The sequence below is a fragment of the Sturnira hondurensis genome, unplaced genomic scaffold (assembly GCF_014824575.4).
Source record: "Sturnira hondurensis isolate 20B ecotype Veracruz unplaced genomic scaffold, ASM1482457v3 Scaffold0006437, whole genome shotgun sequence".
NCBI lineage: Eukaryota > Metazoa > Chordata > Mammalia > Chiroptera > Phyllostomidae > Sturnira > Sturnira hondurensis.
This window is the reverse complement of record NW_028079068.1, coordinates 3035617-3062130: the sequence shown is the minus strand read 5'-3', so window position 1 is coordinate 3062130 and position 26514 is coordinate 3035617. Positions and strand designations below refer to the sequence as shown.

The 26514-nt window shown below is 49.8% G+C and overlaps 1 protein-coding gene across 1 annotated transcript in view; it reads right to left on the bottom strand.

The window, feature by feature from the left end:
• CREB3L2 (cAMP responsive element binding protein 3 like 2) overlaps window positions 1-26090 on the bottom strand; it is a 110120-nt gene extending 84030 nt beyond the window's left edge. The window contains exon 1 of the mRNA XM_037049122.1: window positions 25583-26090. Coding sequence (XP_036905017.1) covers window positions 25583-25684 — 102 coding nt within the window. The 5' untranslated portion in view covers window positions 25685-26090. The remainder of the gene's footprint in view (window positions 1-25582) is intronic.
• Window positions 26091-26514: the final 424 nt, after the last annotated feature.

The following is a 26514-nucleotide window of genomic DNA, read 5'->3' as shown; positions in this document are numbered from 1 at the left end:
AGTTGACCAGGCAAAGGGGAGACGGGAAGAACAGAGTTACAGACAGAGAGAATAGCATGTGCAAAGGCCCTGTGGCAGGAATAAATTTATTTAAAGAACTTTAAAAAGGAAAAAGGCATTCTTACGGCTGGAGCAGATACAGGGGTCAAACCAGAGCACAATGTGCAGGTCTTGTCAGGGACGATGTTTTGCTCAGAACAGCAACGGGAAGCCATCAAGCTGTTTAAGGGATGGCAGTCACCGAGTCCAATCTGCATTTTGAAAAGATGTCTCCCCAATTTGGGGATGATGGTAAGGAAAGAGAAGACAAGCGAGATGGAGGAGAGTAGTCCATAGATGACTGCAGTTCACCTGGTAGTAGATGAGGGCAGCTTTGTCTGAAAAGGGGGAGGGGGTCAAGATATTTAGGCAGAAAAGTCTGTAAGGCCGCACGACTGATGGGATACGACGTCGAGGATGGCCCCTAGGCGCCGACCTGCCCAAGCGGATGGATGACTGCACCGTAGGCTGACAGAGGGAACAGGTTCGGGGTGGAGACTGGGGGGCAGCAGCATGGCTGGTTCGGTCTCGGACACGTTTTATGAAGGGGCCTTTGAGAGAGCAAGACAGCAACTGGATGATCAGGCTTTGGAGAGAGATGCAGGCGCAGGATAGACCTACAATTCACACATTACTATATGTAAATTACAGACCTAGCAAGACACAGAGGGTAACTGAAGTTACAGGAAGCCGCCCAAGGAAAGGTTACAGCGTGAGAAGACACGGCATTTCAGCATCAGGCCCCGAGGAACTCAAACCCTTTTCGAAGATTATACGACTCAAAGGAGGTGATGTACACGAGTGGAATTTGTAAACTGCACAGCACTATAAAGATCAGTTGCTATAAAAACTGAAAGGGCTTGGAGATCTTTCTCCATCCGTATTTTATAGACATAGACGTTGAAAGAGAAGGTGCGGATCAAGGTCAACGCGTGCATTAGTTGGAAGAGAAAGGAATCAGGCAGAAGTTTCATCTGTACCAAAGCTCCGAAAAGTCCAGGAGAACCGACTGCCCAAGTTCTCCAGGAGCCCAAGAGGCTCTGGGGAAGCAGGGTCAGAGTTCCTCAGAAGCAGCGCATTTCTTTTTGAGAAGCCACAAACGGGCCCTGTACTGGGATCTCCCCTGCAAGCTGACTGCAGCTCCCAGGGGCCTGGCAGACACACTGCAACCTCACATCTGCAGGACTCTTGACCCCACCCCCTCCCTTAAAGGGCCTTTGTCGTTTGTTCCCCAGGCCCACAGGCAGGACAGAAGGGCCTTTGCTTCTGCACGCCTTAAAAAGCGGGACAAAGTTTGGAGAGCAGGGAAGTTAGAAAGAGACTTCATTCTGCACATTTCAGGCAGGACCAGGACCCATGACTCAGTGCAAAGTGGAAACACAAGCACTACACAACCCACTTCTCCTTGAGGCAGCCTCCTTCTCCCATTGCCTCGGCCCCGGTTCTAAAATAGCAGGGAGGAGAGCGGCAATCCAGCCCTTGCACAAAACAGCTTTTCTTACGCTCTCAGGAAAACTCTTTGAATCTATGTTCGTGTGCTGGGATTACAAGTGACTTCACCCTCAAAACAGTGACCTTAGAATCATTGTGTCCAGCTGCACACATCAAATGCAGTTCAGCTCAGGCCACTGGGGAGGGCAGTGAATGAGAGGCTGGACTAGAGGGCCCTCCGTGGGTTCTCCGGCTCCAAGATTCTGCTCCCATGGGTAATATAACCCGATGCTCTTATCAAAGAACCGGCGTCTTTCAAAAACATCCACTTCCTCTATGCTAATATGTGAACCAATGGCATTCGGAATTCCTATTAATCTTGTCTGGGGTTCCAGGTGGATATTTAATCAGCCAGTTTGCTCTCACCCTCTCACCAATGTTCTCTCAGAGCCTTCTTGGGGTCCCTTTTCCTATATATACAGTGGCCACCCAGCCCCCGGGAGCATGTTAAGACCTGCTGACCCAACACGCTTTCCCCACACAGACGCCATCTCTGTCCATCCAACGCCACCATCAAGCCGTGGATGGTATCATATGGAGAAGCGTGGGCGGGTTTCTTTTTTGGGCCAACACTCTAATCTGAAAAACGTAAATCAGAGCAAAGATGAAAGAATCGTATCCTGTAATGAATACTGTATGCCAACTGCCTTGATTCTACCATTAACATTTTACTGTTCTTGCTGTATCGTAAATCTATCCATCCATTTGCCCATCATGCCACACTATTTTTTTAGTTGTTATATAGTAAAATTCCAGATTTAGCATATGCAAATCTGACCTGGGGGCTATTTTAAAGTCTTATGCCCCACCTCCAGATACATTGATTTGGTAGTCTTGACTGAGGCTCGGGAATCAGTAATATATTTTTTTACTTTTTTCTTTCTAAAATATTTTATTTATTTATTTTTAGAGAAGGGGAAGGGAGGGAGAACACATCCATGTGAGACAGATACTTCAATCGGCTGCCCCTCCTATCCTACACGTCCCGACAGGGGATTGAAACTGCAACCCAGGCATGTGCCCTGACCAGGATTCGAACCAGCGATCTTGTGCCGGACGGATGATGCCCAACCAACTGAGCCATGCTTACTGGTCAGAGCCAGGCATTCAGTATTTTTAAAAGCCACTCCGGATAATTCAAATGTATAGGCGAAGGGACAGATGAGAATGCACTTGCTTCCCATGAGCCCTGACCAATGGGAGGGGGACAGGGAGAGGTCAGAGGGCGGAGACAAGAGTATGTCACAGCTTTGCAGCGGGCATACCAACACGCAACCAGTCCTCCACAAACACAAAGGGCAAGGGGGCGGGGCGGGGGCGGAGCTTGGAACGACTGGTCTTCATTCCTTCAGAACTGAGGCTGCAGCAGGGGAAGTCAGCTCTAAAGACACTGCCTGAGCTCACACCCTGGTCCATCAGCTCCGCCCAGCACCTCACCCTGCCCAGCTACATCCCATGACCCATGCAAGTTCCCTTCCCCCCATCACACTGTCTCCAATCTCCAGTGGGAAGCTGCACAGAAATGGGCTTGCAGGTCTTCTCCAACTCGAGCTAAAGGAGGATCAGCAACAAACCCTGCCTGGGGTTTTCAGTGCAGACAACCCACAAATGTCAGTGGCAGCAGCTGCTGGAACAGCAGCAGGACCCTTTCTGTTCCCTCCCAGACCCAGAGCACACACAGGAAATGGTTACGCAACAATGCAACCCCTGCAAATAAAACCGTGAGGACAGACAACACCTCTGGGAGTTCAGAAAAAGGAATGGCAGATAGTGACTGCCAGCAGAATCTTGGAACAACTCACTGGGCATCTAGCCAAATAATTAGCAGCAGTATCAGAAAAGCCTGGATATTAATTTCATGTTGAAGACAATAGAGAAAGGAAGAAAGGAAGAAAAAAGAAAGAAAGAAAACAAACCAACAGACCTTGTTTTGTTTGCTTTAGGAAATGTGGAAGCAGCAACCAGCAGTGCCTTTTAATCTGAACTCAAGCCCTTACAACTAGTGAGCACACCTGACTTTTTCTCGAGTCCACATAAGTAGCCTCACTTAATCCTCACGCCAACTTTGAAATCAATGAGCATTATCGTTCCGTGTTACCAATGAAACACATGAGGCCGGGGTAAAAAATAAATTACATCAGAGACCACTGAGCTCCATGAACCCCAAAAATGTAAATGACCTGACTTCTGGCCCCATTTCTGTGATCTGAAAGCACTTTCCAGAAAAACCAATCACCGAGGCCAGGGAGAAGAATCTCTCTTCAAACAGGCTTAACAACGGAAAAGATGAGCTTGAAAGACTGAGAAAAGCAAAAATAAGTAAATAAGTGCAAGTGTCCCGATGGCGTTTCTGGTTCTTATTCCAGAAGCATTTCAGATGGGTCAGGAAACAGCACCATGTTTAGGGAACGGAGATAAACCACGGCCCGGAAAAGTCAGGCCTCCGTCCCGGTGATCTCAGCACAGTTTACGTGGGTTGGAGCAGGTTAGATTTCTGTGAATTTGGGGAGAGTCCACGATTTATCTCTGAATGGCCTGTAAAGATACCTCCTTTCTTTCTTTAATTTTCTTTCTTTGATTTGTTGGTGAAGCCTAAGGGGGCAACGTTTAAAAGCAAGGGATTTACACACACAAGAATCTGTATTTCTTGCTTTTTAAATTTTATTTCTTTTTTTAATTGTCACCCGAGGCCATTTTTTTTTTCATGGCCTTTAGAGAAAGAGAGGAAGGAGGAGAGTGAGGGGAGGGGGAAGAAACACCTGATCGGTTGCCTCTTGTGGGGTTCCTGACTGGGGACCAAACCTGCAACCTAGGTGTGTGCCCCGACTGGCAATCAAACCCATAAACTTTCAGTGCACAGGACGATGCTCCAACTAACTGAGCCACACTGGCCAGGGCTGTATTTCTTGCTTTTCTTTTTTAAAGCCAGATCATCTGCCAACCCTGGGCCCAAACCTAGTAATAAGTCTGTTGGAGGTGAGTGGCTCTGCTTCTCTGAACAGGTCTGACCCCTCCCAGTCTCTCCAGTTCCTCCTGCTCCCTAAGGTTTACATGCCTGACTCCTGAGCTCAAATCAGCCTGATGCAGATGGTCCAGGAAGGTGGTAAGGGTCAGCCATGGATCTCCCTGAAGATTAGTAAATCAGGTCACATTGTTTTCAAATAATGACCAGTAGGAAAAGAGCACAGGGGACTGGTCAGGCAGTGGCCCTGGGGATCAGGAAGCGGACTGACCCAGTCCACTGTTATTCCCACTGAATGATGAGGAGCGAGAGGAAATGAGGCTCCTTTGGAGTCAGAGCAGCAGGGGTGAGTCAGCTGGGGCAGGGGCTGGGTGCCCACTGGGGTTGTGACTCCTCGGGTCCCAGCCCATTGCAGCGCTGGACATACAGAGAGCTGCTCGAGAACTATCTGTGGAAGGGAGACACGCATGACGACCTCAGAGACACGTGCACTTGTTTCACCGGTGGCACTGTGAGAGGCTGGACACAGGAGAGTGGCAACACGAGGCCAGAGTTGCCGATGGCCTCTCAGAGGTGGTTCGGGAACTCAGAATTCTGCCACGAAACCCTAGAATCCCAATATGAGTAGTCATGGGTGCTGCTCCAGAAAAAAAGAAAATTCGAAATAGCTGGATCGTAAATGCAAAACCTGAGCCACGGGCAGTGTGTCTGCCTGGAGGTCCCCATCGGGAGACACAGGATCCTGTGTGCACACAGAAGGCAGTGTTCAAGAGGTGTCTGCTGCAGACGAGGGGAGGGATGACACCCCCATGCTCTGCATCTGTCGTCTCTGGTCCAGTCACCCCAACTCCAGTGTGTTTGAGTCATTCTCTTTCACGACACTTCCGTTTTCAGTCTGATTTTCCTACTTCCATGCCCCAGGGTCAGGGCAGGGCAAACTGCCAGACTGACCAGGCAAAGAACCTCGAGGTCAGGCCATGAGGCCAAGATACCCAAAGCACAGGTCGTCAGCTGCACCACTGCTTCCAGGAAGGGATTGTTGCCCAGGTCCCTGCTTCCCTGGTGCTGAAACCTGCTGGGATTTCCGAGTGGACGGGTATTGAAGCGATTAGTCAGGAGTGGGAGGGAGCAGGGAACCTTATCAGATGTAGACCTAGCCCTCAAGAAAGGTTCACAGGCTAAGTCAGTTTCCCGGGCTCCTTCTAGCAGAACCTGGTATCACCAGCTGGTGAGGTGTGGCAGGGATGGGCACAAACAGCCCCACAGGACAGGCACCAGGACAACCAGCCAGCGCTTCTCAAATGCGCATGGAGCTGTGGATCCTCAGATTACTACTCAGACAGTCTGGAACAGGCCATGTTCCTACTGCCAGCCCGTGGACCACACTTCCAGCACCAAGGCTCCAATCCAGTGATGCTTTCGTTCTAGCATCACTAGGGAAGCTTTTAAAAATTCCTGCTGTCCAGCCCTCATCCCAGAACCAGTTAGATCAGAACCTCTTGGGCTGGGGCCCAGGTGGCAAAATTTCTTGTGCTCCCAGGTAATTATAATGGGCAGTCAGGATAAAGAGACCCATTGCTCTGGGCATTGGGGATGGTCACGGTGGATGCCTCCAAATTCCAGGGGGGTCATCAGGCCCAAAGCAATTCAAGGGTAAGGTCAGCCAAGGAGGTGACCAGACACCCGGGTAAGAAGGTCTCAGACTAGCTCTGGCCGGGTAACTCGGTTGGTTAGAGTGTCACCTGTATACGCCAAAGTTGCAGGTTCAATCCCGGGTCAGGGCAAATGCAAGAAGCAACCAGTGAATGCATAAATAAGGGGAACAATAAATCATTGTTTCTCTTGCTCTCTCCTCCCTCCCCCTTCTGTCTCTAAAATCAATCAATTAAAAATATTTTTTAAATAGACTGGTGAGCCACACCCCTAAGCCTGAACAACACTACTAGAGAAAGAGGACGGGAAGGGTTGCTGGTGCCCAGGGCTTACCCCAAGCATCACTGACACCTGTAAGCAGCAAACCAAGATCCAGAATTTCCCAACCAGCAGACCAGCCCCTCGAAGGCATGTTGGGTTTGCTCGGGCAGACTAGAATGGTAGAACAATGGGCTACAAGTCTTCAGTCTGTAAATGCCCCTCGGTGACCAGCTACTCTCTACCTTTGAAAAGTAAATTCTGCAGTGTCCAGTCCCCACAAACACCCTGACTGAGCAAGGCACACCACACATGAGACACCCTCCAAGATGCCGTCATCAGCTGGGGACCACAGGTCCTTGTGACGAGGCAGGAGAACCTCAGAAGAGATTCCAAACCCTGAGTTCGGGTCGCACACTGTCGGGGCTGAGTGAGCCCTATGAACAGTGGCATTGTTAGGGAGCAGTCAGAGGGGAAAGGTCTAGGTGACAGAAGAAGGAAGGAGAGTGAGAGGACAGAGAGAATAGGAGGGAAGGGAAGGAGACAAGAAGAAGGAAGCCAGGTGGGAAAGGGCACACAGAACCCAGGCACAAGCCTCTAGGGTCCTTCGGGGACTGTGGCCAGGTCAGGAGCAGCCCAGCTCGAGGCCAAGAGCAGATTCTAGGAGTAGGTGTTTTTAAAATTTATGTTCACTAGGTTTCAAAACTAATCTAAAGGGCTTAAGGAAACCTGTAAGGTCAAATAAAATTCACAGCGGAAGGCAGGACGCTCTTCCACAAGGAGGACCAGAAATAATCGGGCCAAGACTTCGCGTGAGCCCTGGGTGCCGTGAGCGAACTCATGGGCCAGAGCCCTGCATTACCAACCAGGAAGGACGGCCTCACCTTCTGTCTACTTTGACTCAGAATCTTAAGAACACTGTGAAATGTCTCTAACAAGCCCCCCTTTTTTTCTTTCTTGGCTTATGATGTTGGCCACTCATTTTTTATGCATTCCTCAAAAAAAGGGGTTGTTCCCCCCAAAAAACAAAGACAAAGGGCTAGGTTTAAGGGACAAACAGTGTGGCAACCAGCAGAAGCACTCCCTTTGGCTCAGGGGTGGTGAGCTCGCCTGCCTGTGGTCAGGGTCTAATTAGCGCCTGGTGGCAGGGAGGTGCAGGGCCTCCCTGGAACGCCCCCCCCCCCGCCCCGTGGGGGTTCCCATCCATGTACAGTGACCTCTGTGCACAGGCCTGCTACCTCTCAGCCTCCACTTAGCAACTTGGGGGCCGTGAAAACCTTTTGAAAATGTCATGACAATGCACATGTGCCTGCACGTTAATATCCTGGGGAGCATTTCAGGGAGGGGGTTCTCGGATCCATGCATCCGTGGGCCCAGCTTCAGAGCCACCAATCTACAGGCTTTCCAGTCCCAGAGGTCTCTCCCAGCAGAAGGCACACTGCCCTGGTCACCACCCCTTGTCCCACGACAGCCTCATGAAACTCTAGGGAACACCCAGCAACACGGACTGAGTTGTGTAACCCAAAATTCATTTGTCAACACCCTGACCCCTACTGTGATGGTCTGTAAACAGCGGAGGTTTGGGAGGTAATTAGGGTGAGATGAGGTCATGAGGAGGGTGGGGCCTTCGTGATGGGATTAGTGCCCTTAATGGAAGAGGAGGAGAGACCAGAGCTCACTTGCACTCTCAACAGTCTCTCTCTCTCCACCATGTGAGGGCACAGCAAGAAAACAGCCTGAAGGGAGCTCTGACCAGGAACCCAGTTTGCCACACCTCGATCTTGGACATCTGGGTTTAGGTGACCGAATTTACAATACACTGTGGGTACAGCCCAAGCAGACTAAGACACATGCCAACTCCCCCAACCTGGTCCACCGGGGGGCATAAGGGCCTCTGAGACACCCCTCTTCCATCGCACGGCCCGGAGGCAGGGACAGAGAATGCCCTCCAGAGGGCTAGCAGGCACACAGGCTCAGCACCGAGGAGAATCTCACATGGATCGAGAAGCGAGGGTGGGAACAGAATGCCAGGGCCCCAGGCAGCCCTGGGACAAACAGGGCTGAGATGGAAAGTTCGAGGGGAAAGCTGGTGCAGAGCTCGTGGGCTTCCGGGCGTGTTCCAGTAACTCCAGCTCACTTAATCCCCCCGCCGCACACAGCCAGGAGCCCACAAACACGGCTGACTCAAGGCTGGTCTTCTAAAGAAAACACAGCAGGTTTCAGCACAGTGTTATTAAACGGCTCCAACCGGGCAAAGTGGCTTGCTCCCAAACCCGTGTTTTTAAACACCGTTGCTCTCCACCAGATAATAGACCTTCACAAATCCCTGCCCAGAGCCCGTCCCTCCACGCCCGGCTCCCAGGTCTGCCGTGGACTTTCTTCACTGTAAGCATGCGCCTCGGCTTTGTCTCACACATGCGGTTGTCCTGGCAGCCCTGTGAGGCTTGGCTCCTGCGGGGCAGGGCCGTCTTCCTTGTATGGCTTTTGTGATCATTCCAGGAGGCTGGATTCCAGGTTCTGAACTGCGAGGCGGCCCAGTAATCATTGTTGGCCGGCTGCTTTTCCTGAGAAAGCATAATCAGACCTTTTGATTCCCACATACACAGCACCTGTGTCCCTGCAATGGCCCCCCCCTCCGATGAAAGGGGCTTCTTCAGAGCCCACTCACATTCCAGGCACAGTTTACACTTCAAGGGATGGTGATCGGCCCAGCCCAGGATGGGGCTTGGCATAGTGCACAAGCGTAGAAGGGAATAAATAGTCCCCTTATCTGTGTCTTAACAGGGTTGTGCTCGGCCATCTCAAAGGTCCCTACCTGACCTATGACCCCGTAAGTTTGGGAAAATGTTATTTTGTAACATGGCAGAAACTGCTGCCTGGCCACTCCACTGCTCACCCTCCCTCCTCTCTCTCTCTCACATGCCGGTCTTGTTGAGGGAGGCAAGGTATCCATCCACCTGCCTCCCTGGCCTCTCTTGTGGTGAGGGTTGACCGCTGAAACCAAAGACCAGGACCTAAGAGCAAGCCTTGGCTTTTCTATTTTATTTTTTAGAGAGGGGAAGGGAGGGTGAGAGGGAGAGAAAGATCTATGCGTGGCTGCCTCTCGCGCATCCCCTACTGGGGACCTGGCCTGCAACCCAGGCATGTGCCCTAGACTGGGAATCGAACCGGCGACCCTTTGGTTCACAGGCCGGCACTCACTCCACTGAGCCACACCAGCCAGGGCTGGCTTTTCTAATAGAGGTACCACCCCCCTCTGCTTTGCCCTCCCACTGTCTGGGTAGTAAGAAGTCTGACATTACACGGAGGTGAAGCAGTCATCTTGCAATCATGCGGTAAAGTCTGTGAGGACAAAGGTCTCCCTCTGAAGATGCCAGAATGAAAAGGTGGGACAACCGAGGGCCCCGGTGGCACTGTTCGACCCCTATGCCAGTCTAGGAGGCCAAGTTCAGGACCTCTTGGTTCACAAGACAAGGTGACCCTCCCATGTTTCCATTGCTGTATTTTGAGGTCAAGTGCCATATACACTTGCAAGCTTGAAACTTTTGTTCCTGGTTTTGTTTCGATTTTTTTTCTAAAAGCATATTTGGCTCAGGCAATAGTGTCTCAAAAGGGCGCTGAAAAAAAAGTCTACCTACCAGGATATTTTTGTTTTGGTTGGCAGATACCGTAGAACAAACTTTATGAAAAGTCGTCTGCGTTTCATGAAAAGCCAATGAAGGGCTAACCAGGCCCCCCAGTTGCCAGCTGTCTTGTAGCAGGGCGGTCGTTCCAGGTCACATTCAAGCTCATTAGCCTCTGTGGCTAAGGATCTCTCCCTTCGGCACTCAACCCCATTGTCAGCAATGGTGTTTTTATTGTTTAAAGTAAAAATGTAGCCCTGGCTGGTGTAGCACAGTGGATTGAGTACAGGCTGCTGGTTTGATTCTCTGTCAGGACACACACCTGGGTTGCAGGCCAGGCCCCCAGGAGGGGGCATAAGAGAGGCAACCACACATTGATGTTGCTCCCCTTCTCTTTCCCCTTCCTCTCCCCTTCCTTTCCCCTCTATCTAAAAATTTAAAAAATCGTACATTTTTTAAAAAGCACAACTTTGGGGGCGGGGAGGGGAATGGCAGGTGGAATGGAGATTTGAACACAGCGCCCTCTCAAACCCCTGCTGAAACTGCCAAAATAATAACAAGGCAATATGCAAGGGGTTCCGTTCTCACACCAGAATCTCCATGGAGCTTCTATAGATAGCAGGCTGGTTGGTCTGGGTAGAAGGAAGGCGGAGAAGAACAACTCAGAACCCTGCTTCCCAAGAAAGCAGACTCGGGAGGTGCTGTCGCTGAATGCCGCTTACATCAGCTATCCTGGAAGGTCAAAAGCGGAAGCTAGTTCAGGCCTCGGGTCAGAAGGAGAGGGTGCTGTGGGTTAAATGCCTTTTGCTGCAGCTTACCAATAGCACTCAAAGCTGCCCTGCTGGGAAAGCCCAGGGGACAGGCAGAGTCACAGCAGATGAGAGCCCTTCAGGCCTGTCCCCCACGCTGTGCGTAGGGCCCCACGGTGGCTGGTTCAGGCCACACTCACGGTTCCTTCCCCACACCCCTTGTGTTGAGGGATTCCTATCCCAATCGGCTCCAGAAATGCTGTTTATATTAGAAAAACACTGTAAATGATCTCAACATCCAGTCATACAGGGTTATTTCCAGGGACGACAGTGTCGGGGAATGGGCTGGCCCCTCTCTCGCCCACCCTCCTGTGACTTGAAGAATGCGAACACCTGCCACCAACCCACCCCCCGAAAACCCACAGAGAATATCGGTTCTGCAGAAGCAGGTGGCTGAAAGACTGAAGTGCAAATTTGGTCATGCAAATCAGTACCAGGCCTCAAACCTGAAAAGATTCAGGTAGGAACTAAGGAAACTTTTAGGGCTTCCCCCCCCCTTAAATGTCTGGCCACAATTAGGCCACGTTGGCGGGGTCAGAAGGTGCAAACTCCCCATTACGAGATAAATCAGCCTGAGATGAAATGTATGACACAAGGACCACGGTTAACAATGCTATGCTGCATATATGGAAGTTTCTAAGACAGTAGGTCTTAAAACTTCTCATCATTAGGGGAAAAAAATGTAACTGTGAGGCCATGGAGATTAACTTGACTTACTGTGGTGATCGGTTTGCAATGTGCACAAATATTGAATCATTACCTTGTACATCTGTGTTATATGTCAATTACATCCCAATAAAACCAGGGATAATTAATTAAAAAAACAATTAGGTCACATTGCAGAGCCTTTATTCCGCCCTTTTTTTTTCTTTTATTGATTCTAGAGAGAAGGGAAGGGAGGGAGAAAGAGAGGGAGAGAAACATCGATGTGAGAAACACTGACTGGCTGCCTCTTACACAAGCCCCAGCCGGGGACTGAACCCACAACACGGGCATGTGCCCGGAGGTGGGAATCGAACCGGCAACTGTTAGGTTTGCAAAACGATGCCCAACCAATTGAGTCAATCCAGCCAGGGCTCATTGGGTTTTTTTTTCTTGCAGTTTAGAATTCAGCGAGGGTTTTCTTCCCATGCTTCCCTGAAATTACTGGAGTAGAAACATGGAGGGCAATGACCTAATGTCTGCTGAGTGGTGGCCATGGGCCCAGCATGAAGGCAGACACTTTACTTACCTCATGTCACTTGTCCTCTCTCAGCCTCGTGAAACAGTCTCAGAAACATACCCAGAGCAGTGAGGGCCAGAACCCTACTGTCAACCCAGCGTCATTCATTCACTCACTCATGCAGCAAATATTTTACTGCATACGTCTGATGTGCTGGGCACTGTCCTGGAAGCTTCCCAGTGAAGGAGCCTTTGGCGGGCTCCCACTGGAGGCTGGAGCCGACAGAGCACCGGGCTGTGCTCAGCCTCTTCCGTGACGTCAGTGCAACAGGCAGATGTCCCCCACTGTCTAAGAGTGCCACAGGGCTGGGGACGCGAGGAACAAATCATTGTCAGTGGTCATGAGGGCTACGGAGTTCATGCTGATTCGACAACGCCTGCCTTTCTGAGCAACGCTCTCCCCCAGTGGGTGAGCCATCCGCAGATCACGGGACACTCAGAACCCCACCCCAGAAATAGGAAGGGTCAGAATCAGAAAGCTAAAAACTCCTCCTGTCCAATCCATTCAACCAGCCGACCTCTCAGCTGGGCCAGGCTTAATTCCAGTGTCCTCCTATCCGTCCGTCTGTCTCTGAATGAGAAGCAAACATGGCTTGGGCCCACCTCGTGACTCTACTGTGTAAACACAGCTGGAAAACAAGTGGTTTTCTCTCTGCTACTTTTCTGTTTCTCTTCCTCATCCCACACGAAAATGCATAGGTTGCCACGGTCACAGGGGTGGGGGGGGTGGGGGGATTTCAGTTAGAACACGATGTCCTGGAGCCCGAGGCTGGCAGGTGTGTCCCCATCTGGGTTTGGTTGTGGCCTCCTCGCGCTCCTCAGCCCCCGGCCCAAGGCTTTCCAGCTGTTCCCAAATGTAGGTCAAGGCAGTGGGAGAGCCCTGGGAAGAAGACTCGCAAATCCAGAGCAGAACCAGAAAAACAACTTCTGGCTGTGCGGAGGAAACGAATACCATCTGAGGGTAGGAAGTGAAAACTCCCAGCTTCGAAGTACGAAGCTGGGCTTATAACAAACAGGGTGTTTCCTCATTCGACCCCACTCCTTTCCAAAGGATGGTGTCCAGTGCCCAAGCCACTTGTAAACGAAAAGGAAGAAGCTGGGGGTGGGGAGGTAGGTGATTTCAACTTTTTAATTGTATTCTCCTGAAATCTGTAGGCCTGCTCCTAAATCGTTTTAAGTAAGTTTTCGTTAAAAGAAAATAAAAGCATCCTATACACACACACACACACACACATTCACATACATGTTTGTTTAAGGCTTTTGTGGGCCAATTTGGCTTCTTGGTGGACTCCAAAAGGAAGCTTGCCTGTGCCTAATTTTAAAAAGCAAAGTTAAAATCAAAAGCTGCCCCAGGCAAACCTGGCTTACGCACCCACAACCGCAAAGCCCCTAAGAGCCGCACACTGATGGCGGAGGAGGCTGCGCCTGGTGGGCAGAGAACGAGGGGTGCATGGGAACTCTGTATGTGCTGCTCAATTTCGCCGCAAACCTAACACCGTTCTAAATAAAATAACGAAGTCTATGTGTTTTTTTTTTAACTTTGTAACCTAGGTGCTTCAACCTCACAAGGCATTTTGTTACTGAAATAATGTGGTCAAAAAAAAACAAGCTGATTCTCCGGCCAGCCAAGCGGTCCAGAAAACCAACACTACAGCCGAACTGGGGGCGAGCGAAGCTGCTTCCCCCTGGGCATCAGGAAGCAGAGTCCCCATTACTCTCCACCGGCTCTTTCCTAGACCCTTGTATCCATCCGGTCCTGGCAGCAGAGCTGCCCTTTCTGTGCGTGACCCTGACCTCCCTGAGTGACAGCAAACCTGAGATAGAAGCAACACCCGAGATACGAGGCAGCAGACAGCAAAGGTGAAGCCAGCCCCCAGCACGCGGCAGGGAGGGCTGCAGGGCGTCCGGACAGAGGCCCCTTTGTAGGTCCACAGGCCAGGCCCTGCTTTCTTGGAAGCTGCACCGTTCCTTTGAACGTTGCCTCCACTGGAACGCCCTCCAACTCGCGTCCTTATTACAAAACTATGTGTCCTCACCTGCCCTCCTCGTGCCTTAGAAAAACAGGGGGGAGTAGGGAGTTTTTTCCCCCTGTTTTTCTGCCATTTGAATACTGTTGACGTCTCTGTGACTGAACTCATGTTTGGTGACTGATGCTTTCCCAGTGGAAAGAGCCATGAGGACACACGGAGAGGGCAAGGCTCACACAGTAGAGCCATTTGGAACATCCCAACACTCTTTGATAGGTGTGAGTCCAGAGACCGTTCTTTTGCACACCCCGAAGCCTGCAAACCGTAAAGGGCACGTGCACAGAGGGGCACACGCACAAAGTCCTCCTCGCCGATCAGAAGGGCAGCAGAGACACACGGACTCAGCCTGGAGAGAAGGATGAAGAGAGGACCCTCCTAAAATGGCACAGGCACCAGCATTCCACGGGCAATTTGAAGGGCCAGTGTTAATCTGGAACAGGAGAAAATGAGCGGGACAGGCAGCGTGGCACGCGTTCCCACAGGGCCTGTTCCTTAGCCCCCGACCTTCTGCAGTTCCTACTCTCGCCTGGAAGCGAGGTCTCCGTGGCCTAGGCACAGTGCGCATAGCTCGCCCACAGGCGCTGACCACAGGGAGGCCTCTGTGGCCGAGATGCAGGTACTGACCTGCACATGTGCGCACACACAGGGTTTGGCGTGCTTAGTGGTCAGCCGGGGAGCACACCCAGCCCTTGATCTTGACCGCTCTGCAGCTGTACCTCTCCGGCTTTTGGATTCTGCGGTAGGGCTGCCCTGCATTTTCTCCACATTTCCCTGCTGTTCCTTTCGGAGCTCCATCTGCAGACTCTTCTTCCCCTGCTAACCCTTCAAGTGTCCCCAGGGCTCCAACTCTAGCCTTTCGGTCACGCTGCTCACTCTCAGCGTGACCTCCCAGGACCCTCTGACATGAGATGTTAGCTTCACTTATCCTCCACTAGGCTCGTAGCGCCCAAATCCACACGCCCCCCTGTCAAGACCTTCCTCCAGAACTCCAGACCCACGCTTCCACGTCCGTTACGTATCCGAAAGCTTCATGAACACATCGTAATTACCATGTCCAGAACTGAACTCACAGTCTTCCCCACCAAACTCATTCCTCCTCCAAATCAGCTGTTACCAAGTCAGAGAACAGGAAGTCTCCCAGGTCCCTCTGTCATCCCGCTGGGTCACCAAGTCCCCAAGTCGAGCCCTTACCCCTATCTTGTGTTTTGCGCTCCCTACTGTCTGGTGGGGAGCGCAAACAGATGAAAGGGCCAGCAGATTATCTTGTCGCCATTAATTCTCCCCTCCAATCCCTCCTTTATAAGCATTAGGGCTTCTTTTCTAAAATGCGTTTCTTAGCCCTGGATGCTAGGGCTCAGGGGATTGAGTGCAAACTGCAAACCAAAGGATTGCCGGTTCGATTCCCTGTCAGGGCACATGTCTGGGTTGTGGGCCAGGTCCCCAGTGCGGGGCACGTCAGAGGCAACCACACACTGATATTTCTCTCCCTTTTTCCTTCTCTTCCCCTCTAAAAATGAATAAATAAAATCTTAATAAAATAAAACGCATTTCTTCTGCTAACCCTCTCTCTCGTTAAAAGCCTTCCGCCCTACTGCCCACCAAAGGATATCCGCATGGTTAACAAAACAAGCAAACCTTTACGATCTTGTCCCATCTTCCAGCACTCCCCACAGAGCACCCTGCTCTCTAACTCCATAAAATTCCTTGGGATTTCCAGAATCAACCAAGATGTTTTACACATTCCTACTCAGCATCTGCTGTTCCCATCTGCTGGAGAGCTCCTATGTATACTTCAGGACCCACTGCAAATATCCCTTCCTTTGTGAAGTGTTCCCCAACCCTCAGTCTCCTTCAGAATTGTTACTCCACTCTCTGTGCTCCAGAAATACTTTGAATACAGCTTTAATGGGAAATGTACACCAGGTATTTAATGACTGGCATTGAATGACTTATTTACGCAAACTTCCTGCCCGCTCCACCGGGAGAGCCACAAGGTCAAGATCGCACATCCTCCTGCCTTGAACATGTGCAGGTTTAGCAAAGCAGTTCATGGAGTTTCTCAAACTGGGAGGAAAGACCAGCTGTGAGAGACGTTCCCCCAGGATGCCCAGAGAGGAAGCGAGAAGAAGGAAGGAGTCACTAAAAACTGAAGCTTTAAAACTCTGTGATCCGTAAACATGGACTGAAATTTCAGTTGCACACAATTGGCCAGTGAGAAGCGCCTTCCTCACAAAGCCCGGTTTCCTCCAAGTTTTCTGAAAACATTGCCTTATCAGTTTGAATCCTGCTGGCTCTTTCTCAGCCAAAAGGAATTTCCCTTTAAACAAAAATTATTCAGACATTTCCAAGATATGAAACGTTAAAAACCAGGATTTTCCACTCAGACAACTAGGAAACTGTTTGCAGACCTTTCTTCCCCCCCAGACTTCTCTTATTTGCCAAGAAGTCTGAAGAGGGATTTTTTTTTTCCCTGATGTTAAAAATACGTTTCCTACCTCTGTGCCTCTCTGTTTTTCCATTCTTTATTTTGTCTGGGTTTTACTGAAGCAAGGTTTCAAGTCAGGAAACAGAAGCTACAAAAAATGCAAAACTACACCTGCAGATTAACTGAGTTGCCCCAGTGAAAGAGGCAATGCACTGAATTTTGTTTTAAGTTGCCAATTTTTTTTTTCCTTAAAGAGGCTTTCCAGGGCAGGAGCAGGACCCTCAGCAAGGAAATGTGGAGTGGAAGGGGACCTCTGGGACTGGGGAGCATAAACAAACATGACATTTTATAGGTGCACACTCTGAGACCAAGGACGGGAACTAACTTTGTACTAGAAAGAGCTCACACATCCAGACGCTTCAGCCTCAAAAAAAAAAAAAAAAAAAAATCTCTCCCAGGAGCCAGTAAGAAGAAGCAGGCATAGACATTTGGGTGGCTCAGAGTGGTAACCCATCTCAATTCTTTTTTTTTTAAGATTTTATTTATCTTTAGAGGGAAAGGGAAGGAGAGAGGGAGAGAAACATCAATGTATGGTTGCCTCTTGTGAGTCCCCTGCTGGGAACTGGCCTGCAACCCAGGCATGTGCCCTGACCGGGAATCGAACTGTGATTGTGTGGTTCGCAGGCCCGCGCTCAATCCACTGAGCTACACCAGCCAGGGCCCATCTCAATTCTTAAAAACAAAAATTGAAAGTCACACCAGTAAACTTTAGATAAATAAATTACTCCAGAATAGAGCGATTCAAAGGCAAAGAATCCGACGGGAGGGGATCGGAACTGAGCCCGACAGCAGTTAACTAACACAGCAGAAGAACATATGGCACATGAGCTAGGAAGTTACCTCTGACTTTCACACTGACCTTCCAGAGTCCTAGGAAAACATCAGACGTGGAGAACGGCTCAACAGGTTTCCCCAGCCGAAGAAGAAGCATGAGCCCAGACAAAAAACACAACCTTTATCTGGTGAATGCTATGGACTCTGGAAACCGCTGTGTCCCAGTCACGACCCCGTGAGCTTCTCACGGGTCTCCAGGACGGCTGAGTCATTACACATCCCCTGAGATACACGGGGTGCAGTGATAAGGGGGATCAAAGTGCACCATAGCTCTTTGTCTGTGAAACGGCATTGTGACATTCCAAGGGTTACCCTGCAGGAGCTGTTCTGCAGCTAATGAGGCCCTGGAAGAATTCTGGGTCATACTCCGAAGATCTCCCACTGTCCATCAAGCAACAACAAATAACGCATATAAAGATCTGAAACCATCTGTACTGAAGCTGGTAGAGGAGCCCAGGGGAGCATTCAGGGAGAACAGATGGCCAAGCAACAAACGCTCACATTTTAACAGGTAGTAAGGAGAAGAAACTAAATCCACCAGAGCGAGTTACAAGAACGAGCTGCAAGAGAACCTGGTGGTCAGCATCGCCAAACATTCCCATGAGGCCCAGCAGGCAAGGGCAGAAGAATGACTGGATTTAGCAGTTAGGGAGAAGCTGGAAGGCCTGTAGCAGCAGAAGGAACCAGAAAACACAGGAGTCAGTAGAAAGTGAGGAAATGAAGGCGGGAGCTATTGACCACTGGTTGGAGCAAAGCTGGCGGTAAACAAGAGAGAAAAAAATGAGCAAGGATGAGTAATAGCATCTGGCAAACACGTGTTCAAGGCAGAGACCTGTGTTTAGCGCAGAGGGCAGGAGCTGGGGCCGAGAGGAAATGAAGATACACGAGAGAGAATAATTATAAGCCCATGTTCCCGATGAGGTCAGGCTCCTGCGGACCCAGAGAGAAGACACTGGACTTAGCAGACAGGGTAGGAAAGCATGTCTACTATGATCCAAGCAGGGCCATGCGAAGACACTGAGACCCAAAGGGGTGAGGTCATTCACGCAAGCTCACCGGAGAACCAGGGCCCCGCATACGAAGTCTGCCTGGCTCGAAAGCCCAGCCGTTCCACAGTGCTGCCTTCAACTCTGCTCCTAGTGAAGACCTGGGACTGTTACACAAGCCCTCCTTCCCCACCTTGTTCTCTCAGCCAAACCAGGAAAGATACTGACATGGAATGCCCCAAATCGCTTTATACTAAAATTTCAGATTTGCAAGAAGCATTCACAAGAATGCAGAGTGTAGCCCTGACTGGTGTGGCTCGGTTAGGCAGTCTCGTAAAGTGCAAGGTTGCCGGTTCAATACCCGGTCAGGGCATGTACCTGGGTTGAGGGTTCAGTCCCAGTCAGGGAGCATGCGAGAGACCACCAATCAACGTTTCTCTCTCTCTCTATCTATCCTTCCCTTCCCCTCTCTCTAAAAATAAATGAATTCAATCTTTAAAAAAAGAATGCAGAGTGTAAAAACTGTATTAATAAAAAAGGCCACTGAGCTTATCCATTCTCCAAGACGGCCTCACTCTACCGAAAGTGCACCAAGCAGTGACCACGCATCTCTGTGCTTGGTCCAGCACTGTGGGATACAGCAAAGACAAAGTCATGTCTCCTGTCCTAGAAGAGCTTGTGTTCCTGCTGGGCAAACTGTTTACTGCTCTGGGTTTCAGATCCTCTGTAGATAATCCTCCTGTGTACCTCATGGCTAACCTTGACAATGCCATTCAGGGAAAACCTGAGGTCACTTGGAACTTCACTTGAAAGAGCCCGAGAACACGTGATGAGCAAAGAGATGGAGAAATGGGCTCAAGGTCAACACAAAGACCTTGGGTCTCATCAATTCTTTTCAGTTCTAACTCTACAGAGGTAGGGCATGTGGACCCTACTCCCTCCTTCATAAAGTCATTCACGGGCACCCTGAAGTCCTTGGCCCTGTGCCCCACCAACGGCCCAGCCAAGGCCCAGGCTGGCTTCCCAAGATGCTCAGCAGACAGGTCAAAACCATGCCTGAGGCAGGTGCTTCGACCTGCAAAGAGGCCCACCCGTATCAATATTTGAATAGCCACACACAACTGGAAGAACAGCTCCTTTGAAAAATGGCGTTCTGCTGATGCGAGCCCGTGTGAAGCTTGAACAGAACAAGGCATCCTTGTCCTGCACGGTGAGCGTGAGCACGGTCCCAGCTAGTTACCTTCAGCCCTGATAGTGGACCCTGATGCCGAGCGTTCAGATACTATCGTTAGTTCTAGATTTCCTAGTTAGTGAGTTGGGACACAGCAGCACTCTCTCCATGGTAACCCTTGCATGCATTTCAGAGACTGTTGCCATCTCTACCGTCTTCCTTCATTGGGCACTATTAGCACAGTAATATTCTCGGAGCTTTGCAAGTGGTACAGTCTTTGGTTTAATCTTTTGCTCCCAAGGCTGATCCTGGGTTTTAAACCATTTTCTATTTGCTGGCCCATCTTCATGATAAAAACAGCCATTCGTTGAACAAACACACCTTTTAGTTAGGGAAAGGCCTACCAACCCAGACTATTTTACTAACAGTCATTATGAACAGTCACTCTGATTGAGCCTTCAATAGCTCCTCCCTCCCCAGGTGACTAATCTAGGCCAATCGTATAAATCCCTTTCCAGCCACTGATTTACAAATGGCCATGTGATCCAATCCTCGCCAATGAAGCTCAAAGAGAAATCGGCTGGTGGGCTTCTGAAAAGTCTCTTCCATCCTAGGAAAGAACATGAGGAAGATGCAACCCCTCTCTCTTCCTCTGGGTATCGTCATTTTGAATCCAACACGGGTCACTCCTATGGCTCTGAGTAGCCTTCGGGTTGCACCAACCTAAAGATGAAATCTGCATATAGACGGATGGAATCTGGGGGCATGATGATAACACCAGAGAGCTGCTGAATCAGCCAAACAAGTAGCTATACTTCTAGGCCCCTTGCAACATCACATAATCCTTTACTTATCAAATAGGCAACCCGGATCGGTTTTCAGTTACTTGCAGCTGCAAGCATTGTACTATAGTTCAATTATTAATCTAGGTGCACTGCCTTGGTTCTCCTGCACCAGCAACTTCACACTGAGTATTATCACTCTCATCTTTCAGGGCTGTGCCCAAGTCCTCCTTCACCCAACTCATGAGAACACCATGAGAACAATTTCAGAGACAACAGTAGAACAGGTCCAAGATTTTTTTCACCGAGCCAATAAAAATCCTTTCGATCATAGATTAGCAAGCAACACGTGTGCAAGGTTACTTCCGGAATAACGGCCACACACATGGGATGGTAGAGGGGTAGTAAGGGCTCCCCTTTTACCCGACTATTACCTTCAATTCTCCATGTAGAGATTCATCCTTTTGACCTGAAGTAATTATTGTCAAAGAGTGGAAACTTATCAACTCTTTGCTGAGAGGAAAGCTGGGAAGAGAACATTGTTACAGTGAGCACTGGGGGAGGAGGGGGCGGTCCCAAGAAATAAGGGAAACAAGAAAAGGGTGCAGGGGAAACTAGGTGAAGTGAGGGCCTTGCACACAAACCATACTTACTTCCCAGCTTTGCCTCCTCCTGGAAATCATTCCTTTTACTCAGTTTGTGGAGGTGAGGTGACCAGAGGGAGTGATATTCTCAAGCCACAGGGACCCAGGTTCCCCCCAGAACCTGGTGGCGGGCCAGCGACAGGAGACAAATAACAAACCACAAGCCTCAGTGCCCCACGGGAGCCCTGTCGGTCTCTGGGCCAGGCGGGAGGAACGGGAAACCGCCAGCCTGGGAGATTAGCCACCTCCATTCTGGCCATCAGTGACGGACGTGGAAGCCAGATGGCCTTCACATCCGGGCACCAGGCAGGTTGGACATCCCCGTAACGCCCCACCTATCACTGGCAGGGATCAGTCATTTCCCTTGCAGATCCAACTGGATGCAAAAGTTAAGTAGCATGACCACTAAATCCTTTTAGAAAGAACTGGATTTATAGGAATTTTGTACTTAAAAGAAGCCGGACTGTCGTTATCTCTGCAAAGACCTGGGTTTGGGTGTTCCTATAGCATGCTTTAAAAAATAAAATAAAATCAATGTCATAATGGACAAAATTCCCATTTTCCAGATTGCTAAACTAAGACATAAGGAAGTTACCAAAAGTAAAATAAAATAAATAAGAAAATTACCGAAATCGCAGAGTTTATCATACACAAACCCAGGGTTAATCCTCGGCCCCAGAAGGTCCCGCCCCACCAACCAGGCCCGCTACTCGTCACCCAAGGTCTCCATCCACTGGAAGGGGTGTTGAGAGCGTTAATGGCACAGCGGATTCCCCTGTCCCCTCGAGGAAACTCAGGCTGAAGTTACCTCTAGTCCAGTCTTATGCAGTGTCTTTAAATTGTCATTTTTCATTTTCTAAATACATCCAGGAGGTAAAAACCCAAATAGTACCAAGGGATAGAGCATAAATAACTCCTCCCTCTCCTGACTTCTAGACCCCCAACTCACTTTCATAACAAAAGTCCTCACTTAAAATTGTATTTGATCATCTCTATAGAAACTATTTTTTAAGCTTCCAGAGGAAGCCCAAAGCTCTAATTACCCAGGATCTAACAGGCAAGTCCATATCCACAGTCTTCGGTGTTTCATTATTTCGTAGACTTTGAGCCTATGTCCTTCTGGACCAAGAAGTCTTCTTCGAAACTAAAGAAATGAGAAAATCATTGCTCCTGATGGCTCCCAGAAGGCCCCTGAGAGACCTTAAAATCCCTACCTCAGGCAAGTTACATCTTCTATGCTTTTAAAATCACGTAGGTGACAATTTGCTGAAACAGGGCATTAGCAATCCTGCATGGGGTAACTAAGTCCCCACGCTGAGCAAATAGAGTGATCACGCTAGGAAGGCTTGGTGACTGTCACCCTCAGTTAAACATTAGCTGCCTTCGGGCTCAGCGGGTTCTAACGGCCCAGTCATCGTCTCCCATCCTCAGACTCTGTTCTTGCTGTTTAATTAACTCTGGATGTTTCATTCACACAGAATGAGCAAGAGCCTGGGCTTTGAAGGCAGGCAGCCTTGCATTTAAATTCTGGCTCTGCCAATAATTAGCTGTGGGACCTTTCACCAAGTTGCTTAAGCTCGTTAAGCCTCAATTTTCTTAACTGTAGAATAAAAATAATAGAAATGACTCTTTCATTGGGTCATTAAGAGGGTTCGGTGGTATAATTTTTGAGAAGCACTAAGTACAATGCCTTTCAGGAGGACCAACTGCATGATCCATGGGACTCCGCGCAAAATGGAAAGTTGGAGCCCCATGTCCGGAAGCCACTAAGGATGGCAAGATGGTGACAGGAGATCAGCATCGGACCAAGGCCTGTGGGCTGCCCAGGGGGCAACTCATGAAGCCAGCCCTCCCTTTCATATAATACATACTCAATAGACGGTAGCTGTCATCGTATCTTACCACTTTCCTAATTGACCTCTGTGCCTTACCCTCCCTGCAGGCTCTTCTGTCTTTACACAATGCCCAATCCGCTGAACAGGGAAAGTTTTACGAGGTCATTCCGAACACAGGCACTGTGCCCCAGAAGTTACCCATACTCACAAGGAAAATAATTGATTGAAATGAGGGGAGTCCAAAACAGAGAATACCGTGACAGACCCATTCCTACCCTACGGCCTTCGCTCTGGCTTTTCATCCTGCCCTGCCGACATTCTCCCCTCCTTCAAGCCTGTGTTCACATCCACTTCCTCTCCGAGGCTTCTTCTCATCACTCAACTCAAAGGCATATTTTGCCCTTCCTCCATCTTCCTCACCTTGTTTTACTTTTATTTTTCAATAGCACTTACATTGTCCAACATACTATTTTAGGTGGGTCACTTGTTTATCTTCCCCTGCACGAGCGCGCGCGCACACACACACACACACACACACACTAGAATGTAAGCTTCTTAAGGTCAAGAATTTTTGCCTGCTTTCATTCACTCATGTATCACAACTGTGTAGAACAGTGGTTGGCACACAGCGGGCATTCAATAACTATTAATCAAAAGAACAAACAGATCTTTGAATGAATGCCTAATCAGGCTATCTTTTTTCTACCTGGACGTCAATCCACTCCACATTATGGACAAAGGGCAATAATAACCAGCTCCGCAACTGGATACCCAACAGAGTTTAAGAAACAGATGGGGAGGTTATCTACTTTCAAATCTCTGCCAAACTCCTTTTAATTTAGAAGGAATATAATCCAAGCGTCTATGCTGCTAAACCCAATACCTCTTTCAACGCTAATTCATATACGCAATTTGCTGGCAACGACTTGAGATGATCATGAGTGGTGTTTTCTACGAGCGAAATCTGCAGAAGAGAAACGTGTCCCTAAGTGGAGAACATAAAGTCATTTTGAAAAAATAGAATCAGAAGAAAAATGATCACACATCACTGCTTCGCTACAATGACGCAGAAAAACCGAGCCCTTCGTACCAAGAGGAAGGTTAGAGCCCTTCCTGTTCCTACAACAATGCAGGAAGGTGTGAGAGCTAGTCCGAGCTGTTCTGCCTGGAATGAATGTCACAGTCACAGGCACCATCTCCAACCCTGGCCTGTCATCTCACCTGTGCAAGCCCCAGAGCCCAAGAAAGGAAATGGGGACACCTGTGTACACTTCATCCTACCAGTTCAGTGACAACCCCCAAGCTGTGACATCAGAGCTGCCAGATGAGACGCCCCTCAGTGTACTTAAGAACAAAAGGGAAGAGCTGTCCTCCCCAAATGGTTTAAGTGCAGTCCATGTCAGGAGAAACATCTGGTGCATCCGATTATCAGAAGATCTCTGAGGGCCAGCATGCTCTAAGTTCCGCACTGACGACAGGAAGCACGTCTGGGCCCTCCATCCAAGCTGGGCCCATGCGGTCTGCGGGCTGGACTCACGGAGCAGAGCCTGGCAGCTCACACCACACATCTGGCTTGTGCCTCAGCATGAACTACCATTCCCTCTCAGCCCTTGCACTCTGCGTTTTTTAAACAAACCATTCTCAGCCACCACAAATGCTTTGGTGGGAATCACAGGGAGGCCCTCGTCCCTTTTCCCAAAATAACGTCAGGCAGAGGCAAAGGCCAAAGAGGTGGAGCCTGCAGGCCATTTTGCAAAAGTTTCAAATATCCTGGCACTGACCCCATTAAAAGAATCATGAAGGGGGAACAGCCAAGCCTCTCCTTTTCTCATTAGTGTTGTCCTCTCTCCCTCCCTCCCTCTCTCTCTCTCTCTCTCTCCCCCCCCCCGCCACCTCTCTCTCACATACACACACCCCTATATGCATTTATTTTAAAAAGTAACAAAAGATTTCACAGTCATTAATCAGTGCTGAAAATAAAATTTCATTTTGCCTCTGTAATACCAAAAAATTGAAATTGAAAACTTTCAAAGCAATGTCCTTGCTCTGTGCCAGCTTAATCCCCAAAGGGATCTCTGAGACACTAGACTGAGCAGGGAACTGGTGAGCTGCCCCATCTTCTCCATGGACTTTCTGAAATATGCCTCAGCTGCCTCAGATTTTCCAGACTCCTCTGCTGATCCTCCCTCTTCCGAGGGAAGAAGCAGATTTCTCTGCCGTACAGTCAAAGGAGCCAAATAAAGCAATTTTCCTCCTCATTCGATGGGGCCTTATACACACACACACACACACACACACACACACACGGGTGTTCTTGTTGAAATATTAATAAGAAAGTAAAGGAAAAGAGAGAATACGACCGGGAAGGAAAGAAAGTGGCACTTTATTTTGTTCAGGTCTTAAAAACGTTCCCACAAAAATCTAACTAAAATAGAGGCATATTATTCTCAAAATACCTTACCCTTCTCCCACTTTAACATCCTGGTAGCAATAGGAAATGAAAATGCAGAGGTGACAAAGCCTTGGTGACAAAAGTAAAAATGTCTAAAGCAAAACATTGTCATAACTAGTACTGTGAGTTAAAAGGGGCCAGCTGCCCACCTTTATTCGGATCGCAGAACCACGCCTCTCCCCAGACCTCTTCATTCTGGGCATGCCGCTTCCCAGACACTTCCATCCCAGTTCCCTTTCCCCAGCTGTTCCTCGGATGACAGCACTCCCCCTATCAAGCCGCCCCGTCCGCCCCACCGCCGTGTCCTCACCGTGTGATACATGAGAGCCTCGGTGTCCCCAGGCTCTGACAGCTCGCTCAGCTTGCGGTCCCACTGCAGGACGCTCTGCTCCCCGCTCTCGGGCACCTCCATGGTGGTCCGAGGCGCGACGGGCCGAGGATGCTGAGCACAGGAGGGGAGCGTGCAGAACCGCCTTGGAGGGCGAGATCCGGCTCCGCGCGTGTGTGCGCGCGCGCGCGTGTGTGTGTGCGTGTAGCTTATGCACTTAGGAAGGAAAAAGTTCGCTCCCCTGCCCGAGAGAGAACTGCCAAGGGCTTCCCGTCCGGTATCCTCGGAGATCTGAAAATCTCCGGACGAGACAGGCTGTCGAGGAATCGGGCTAAGGCTGAAAGGGTTAAAGCAGAGTGTGTATCCAAAAAGAAGATAAGAGAACAGCTCTCATCCCAAGAAAACGCCTTTTCGTTAAGCCCACTTTCCACTACTGCTGCAGACACAAACTTTGAGACTCCCCAGAGAGCCTCTCAGCTCGGTTCCAGGACCCACCTACGACTCCAAGACCCACCTATGACTCCACCTCCCTCCAGGGCAGTGACCAATCGGATACGCACTTCGCCCGCTTCACCCAATCACAAGTCTTTCTGTCCTCCCGTCCCGCCCCCAAAGTCAGGGGCCGCGGGATGTCTAGGCCCAGGCTTTGGAATGTGGGCGGGAGGTGACTCTAACGTCATCGGGGAACTCCTCCAGCCCGACCTCCGGCCGCCGCCGCTGTCTGCGGTAGCGGACCAATAGAGTGCTTGAGTTCGGGAGTGATGGCCTGGTGTGGAAACCAATGAAAATGGGGTGCCTCGGAAGGACAGCCAATCGAATAACGACAAGAATACATTTTTATAAAGAAGGGAGGGTGAGCTCAGTGCCCTCGCAGAGACTCCCCAGAAATTAGCAGGCGCATCTGGAGGAAGAGG